We start from the raw sequence: 6,285 nt of genomic DNA, 5'->3' as shown, positions 1-6,285 counted from the left end.
GCCTTTCCTCAACACGGCCAATAAGAGAAGCAGCGGGGGCTGATGATTCTGCATTTTTCTTGTGTCCACAAGGAACCAACTGCAAAAGTTCTTTACTGTGGTTTCTCTTTGTCACCATTTTCTCGTTGACAGCCACAAGGCCCCTCCATGCCACGTATCGGGAAGAGACATCAGATTCAAAAACTCGAGGTGGTATATATAGTTTTACACCTCTAATAGGCATGTCATAACTGCGTAAAGCAGGATTCATGACAAGGGGAGGAATATCTTGGTCATACCCAAACTGCATAGCAAGTAGCAACTCTATGGGGGGAATACAGTTCAATATGATCTAATCCAACTAACTGAGAAGCTCTCAAGCATCGAGCAAATGACTCTAGTTTATCAGATTCAACGACCACCCATTGTTCCTTATCTTTGTACATGTTGCTCAACATACTATTACTCGAAATCATACCATAAGGACGCCACAGAAAGGATGACTCACTGTCAAAGGCCATCGAGACATTTGTAATGTCAAGCTCTGCAACTTAATTCCACCGTGCTGATCTAGGCTCTTCCCTATCTATGACATTTGTGAATGGCCTAAATCCAACAAACCTCTCCCAAACCCACATCTGCACCAAATCATAGTGCCATGCAGTGAACTTTAAACAATTTCTAGACTTGGACCCAACGGACTTAACAATAGAATCGTGTAACACAGTCATATCTCTATAAATGCAAGCAAGAACAACAGGTGCAAGCGCAATCCTATTACCACGGGATAAATGAATAGCCACATTAATATCCTGTATAACTATTTGAGTGCGAGGAAAAACAAACTTAGACAACCAAAACACAAGAAATGCTTCATGTTCTACATAATCACAACTAGTCATAAAATGCTCCATCCACTTACAAGGAGTCATATTTCCATTGGCACATCTAATGTCCTTGACACCACTCATCAGACAATCGAAAACAACAACCGACTCATCATTTAAAGGAGTGAAAACTGAGGAACCTAAAACAGATAAACATCCTAAGTGCATCATATCTTCAAGAGTAATAGTTACCTCACCCCACGGAAACATAAATGTATTTGTATCACAGCACCAAAACTCAGCAATATCCAAGATTAACATCTTATCTCCAGGCACACTGTAAGTTGAAGCCATGATCGCATGGTAGATACCACTTTTCTTCCATATTTTTTGGTACCCGGGCTTCATATTTTTCACCCAAAGCTTCCATTTTTCTGATGGGCTTGACTTGAAGCATATTAAGATCGATTTTTCAGCATTCTGAAGACTGAGTTTTGAGGATAGTATTGGACTTGGAAGAGGAGGAAGATCAAGAGGATCTTTACTTAAAATGGGTTTGAGAAAATGGGCTTTTCTAAATGTCGGGTTTCCAGCACCAGGTGGAACCATGAGCTCTTCTCTTTCTTCCACAAGAGAATCTGCCGTGCGATCCTCCATTTACAAATCTTGAAGCTTTTTCTTGGTTTTGTGTTTTTGGGTCTAACAAGGCGCTGTGGTATGTATTTATTCAAACATTACAGTTTTGATATGTATGTATATTATAACAATAACAACAGGAGGCTTGTGATGTAATGTAAGCGTAAACATACATTGTTCTAAAAATACCCGATTTTTAAATAAAAGTAAAAGTTTTATAAATATTGCAACAAGCGTTATGCTTTTCTTTTGATTTAAAGTTGAATAGTTTGAATTGAATATTCTTTAAAGTCCTGAGAATCTTATTCGAGAACTCTGTCACTTTACTTTTATATTGATGCTCATAGCTTAGAGCGATTTATCTCTGAAAGTGTGAAACTCTATGAGAACCCTATCGATTGATCTTGAGAAACATTGATTATACGAACTTGAATCTTAAAAGCTTTGAAACCTTCTTTTGGAACCCTTTCCTAGAAACTGATAGAATGCCGCCACCTAGTTACTGGTTATAGAATGCCTTAGTTATTGTGTTATGCTGATATTTAGAACTGTTTATAAAGTTACTTGATGAGCCTTTTTGCTCATTTATTTGTGTTGATCTAACCATGACAGTTAAGTAAGAAGATGACCAGATTTAGGCGCACCGCTCGCAAGAGCATTCCTGGCGGTCCCTATCGTGTCATGGAATTCCAGTTGCCATATCGGGTAGATGCTGTGTGAGCAAGAGACATTAAGTTAGTGTGAAGTGTATTAGCTGAATCAAATACTTTTGGGTTATCTGTCGATTCCAAGTCGAAATCGAATAATTTGGTTTTAATTATATTAAGGGTTGTAATAATTATATTGTGGTCGGTAGTTGTAATCTTGTCTTATACTTTATCTTGTTTTGATCTTGTTAGCTTCAGGGTTTACTATATTGAAATTTTGTGTAACACTAGGCCATATTCCATTAGTTGATATCTAATCCAAAGCACATGAGCACAACAACTTCCAGCTGCTATGTATTCAGCCTCGGCTGTGGAAGTTGACACAGATTATTGTTTCTTGCTATACCATGATACAAGTCTTTGTCCAAGAAACTAATAGCTTCCACTAGTGCTCTTTCTGTCAACCCCACATCCAGCAAAATCTGCATCTTTGTATCCAACATCTTTAAAACCTATTCCCTTAGGATACCATAATCCCAAGTGTGGAGTCCCCTTTAAGTATATGAAAATTCTCTTCATAACCATCAAATGTGATTCCTTTGGATTGGCTTGAAATCTTGCATACAGACATGTTGCAAACATAATGTCTGGTCAACTAGCAGTTAAATACATAAAGATCCAATCATTCCCCTATACCCTGAAATGTCTACACTTTTTCCTTTCTTATCTTCATCTAACTTAGAAGCTGTAGACATATGTGTAGATGTAGGTGAACAATCAACCATGCCAAACTTCTTCAATAAATCCTTGACATACTTAGTTTGGCTGATGAATATCCCATCACTTCTTTCACTGACTTGAAGTCTAAGAAAGTAAATTAGTTCTCCATCATACTCATTTCATATTCACTCTGAATAAGCTTTGGGAATCTTTGACATAGCTTTTCATTAGTAGAACCAAAAAATGATATTATCCACATAGATTTGAACTAGGATCATATCATCACCATGCTGCTTGTAGAAGAGAGTCTTGTTAATTGTACCTCTAGTGAATCCATGTTTAAGCAAAAATTCTGACGTTGTGTCATACCAAGCTCTAGGTGCTTGCTTTAGTCCATAAAGAGCCTCGAGTAGCTTGTACACAAAATCTGGAAATTTTGGATCTTCAAAAACAGGTGGTTGTTGCACATAAACTTCTTCTTCCAACTCACCATAAAGGAATGCACTCTTCACATCCATTTGATATACCTTGAAATTTGAATGTGCAGAAAATGCAAGAAAGATCCTTATTGCTTCAAGTCTTGCAACTGGAGCAAAAGTTTCATCATAGTCAATTCCTTCCTCCTGTGAGTAGCCTTTTGCAACCAACCTTACTTTGTTTCTGGTGAAAATTCCATTTTCATCCATTTTATTCATGTACACCCACTTTGTTCCAATTATACTTATGTTCTTTGGTGCAGGAACTAATTCCCAAACTTTATTTCTTTCAAACTGATTTAGCTCTTCTTGCATAGCAGATATCCAATCAGGATTATGTAGAGCTTCCTCAGTTTTCTTAGGCTCAACTTGTGAAAGAAAACATGCATCACTACACCATAAATGACCTATCGCAACCCCTTTCCTAATGAAAGTTACCTAATATGTTACCTTAGCTACGCTAATTGTGGCCTAATATAACACAGTGGTTTTTGTGTTACAATAGCCTAAAACATGGTGTTGCATTAGCTCGAAAGTTTTGCAGCTTGTAACATATTTGTAAAAGTGTTAGTTTAGAGTATCAAAATATTAATAAAATATGTTTTTAAGATTAAATATTAATTTAAATTAAACTTATAATAATTTAATGTGATTTACGAATTGAATAAATTACATACATGATGATTTACGAATTTATACATAATAAACTTTAAAAAGTTTCAAAATAAAAATATTTTAAGGTATTAAAATTTAAAGAAATTAATATGTAAATTTTAAAAGTAATAAAAAGTTAAAATATATATTCCCCTCATTTTAATACGAGCACTAATTTATGCGTCTTAAAAATAAAAAAAATTAAAAAATTAAATATACGAATTGTAGAAGTAATAAAATACACATAAGTAATTAATTCTTTTCTTAAATGATTATTTAAATTTTATTATTAAAATATAAATTATAAATATATGTGTATCTAATTGGACTCGCATCGGCCCGTATTTGGGCTAAGCGGGTAAAATATGTATTACTGGGCGCCCAATTTTTTGTTTGATTTTTTAAGATATACTCGACCACCCATTTCACTCGCTTCATCTTTCTCTCTCGGTACCTTCTCTCCGGCTAACCTCTCTTTCTTTACCATTCAATTTATAACATTTAATTAGAGATTTATATTTCTAATTAGGCCTCGATTGAATTGGGGTCGAGGCTTTGGTTCGTCGTGAACCTTTAATTAGGGTTCAATTAACCTATAATCCCTTAAACTTCATCTAATATCTCTCTCTTTGATTGGTGTTCATCGTTTGGTTTTGCACTTGAATGACTTTGTTTTTTCTTGGACTAGTAGATCGGTTGAGTACTTTGTATAGATATTTCAAGTTTGAATATACATCTGGATAGATTGCCCCTCTCTGTGTTAGGAAAAGGTACGTGCAACTGCTCTCTCTCTCTCTCTCTCTCTCTCTCTCTCCCTCTCTCTCTCTCTCTCTCCTTGTGTCGGTGCGTGTGTCTTTATATTTTTTTGAAGTTGGACTCATCATTTTGTTGCTTAAACTCCCAAGATTATGTATCTCATATTTATTGTTTCTTGAAATTTTCAGTTGAGTATGTTGATTCTTGACATGGGTTTTTAGTTGTTGGGTTAAATTACTGAATGGAGGGTGTTGCTTTTAAGGTGTTTGCTTGTGTTAGTTCTCTCTCTCTCCCCCCCTCTCTCTCTCTCTTTATGTGTAATTTGTATTAGCATTTGAGTTTTTCATGATTACTTACAGCCGTATTTTACTGGTCAAAAGCTTAGCTTTTGTGCTGCCTTTTCGACGCATAGAGCTCTTGTAAGTTGAAGTGCATTCTTTATAGGCAGCTGAAATAACAGTCTCAACTTATTGCAACTGAAATTGAATATTGTGTTTTTTAAATAGTCGTGGTTGCATTTGGTTGATTTCGGTTGCAAATTTAATGCTGTGAAGACTTTTTAGTTTTATAGGTACATGGTAATCCAAAGCATTAACAGACCTGGTAGGTGTAAGCTGACCTTAGTAGGAGTAGCTGTTTCGTGAAGATTTTTCCGTGGCATTTTGTTAGAATTTTGGAAAATGTTGAAAATTTTAAAACATTAATATTTAGAAATTCCAATAATGGAAACAATCTCTAAAGGCCACAGAAACTATGAATTAATGCTTAATTAACAGTTGGGAATCAGGTACGATAGTGGGTGCACATTGTTTCACTTCAACCTATATCTAGAAAATCTTTATGTTTTGTTTTTTAACCCTTTATTGCCTCTTTTCTGCATAGGCGTTATGTAGGAAGACCTTCGTTTTTTTACTTGACTCAGGATGATAGATACATGATCAAAATGATGAAAAAGGCTGAAGTAAAAGTAAGTTGTTCTTCTTATAATGCACATGAAACTAATGCAATCACTTTTCTGATCAAAATTTCTCTGGTTTAATTTTCATGTCGTATTTAGGTCCTCCTAAGGATGCTCTCGGCCTATAATAATCATGTGCGTGCTTACCAGAACACTCTGGTTGCCAAGTACTTTGGACTACATTGTGTAAAATTAAATGAAACAGCGCAGAATAAGGTAACTTGAAGGCACTTGTACTTGTATGATTTTGGTTTTGGCATTTTTACAACTCTGAACAAACACAAATCACAAATCCTGTACAATTTAAATACACTTCATTATCATGGGAAATCTCTTATGTTCAGAATACACACAATTCACAGACGATTTGACTTAAAAGGATCATCTCTTGGACGTAGTTTTGATAAGCCCGAAGCAGAGTTGGATGCTAACACGATTCTCAAAGATCTTGATCTAAATTTTTTGTTTCGACTACATAAAACATGGTTTCAAGAATTCAGAAGCTTTGTTGTTGGATTTGTTTCCTTTTTCATTTTAGTCTTTGATATCCTCTCAAGCTGTTCCTCTAGAAGTAACAGTTTGATCTTGCATTTTGCTTGCAAATGAAATTCAATGTTGTCATACCAGGTAAG

General features: G+C 35.3%; 1 protein-coding gene across 1 annotated transcript; it reads right to left on the bottom strand.

Moving 5' to 3' along the window:
- Positions 1-530: 530 nt before the first annotated feature.
- Positions 531-1,463, bottom strand: LOC141674910 (uncharacterized). Its single transcript, XM_074481609.1, has one exon. The coding sequence runs from the start codon at positions 1,461-1,463 to the stop codon at positions 531-533; it is 933 nt and encodes a 310-aa protein (XP_074337710.1).
- Positions 1,464-6,285: the final 4,822 nt, after the last annotated feature.

The sequence above is a fragment of the Apium graveolens genome, chromosome 7 (assembly GCF_009905375.1).
Source record: "Apium graveolens cultivar Ventura chromosome 7, ASM990537v1, whole genome shotgun sequence".
In the NCBI taxonomy this organism is placed as follows: domain Eukaryota; kingdom Viridiplantae; phylum Streptophyta; class Magnoliopsida; order Apiales; family Apiaceae; genus Apium; species Apium graveolens.
The sequence above is the reverse complement of the archived record's forward strand: the minus strand, read 5'-3'. Positions and strand labels throughout refer to the sequence as shown.

Bases quoted from the DNA above. Each gene is read 5' to 3' on its own strand.
- LOC141674910 (XM_074481609.1), bottom strand. From the start codon at position 1,463: ATGGAGGATCGCACGGCAGATTCTCTTGTGGAAGAAAGAGAAGAGCTC.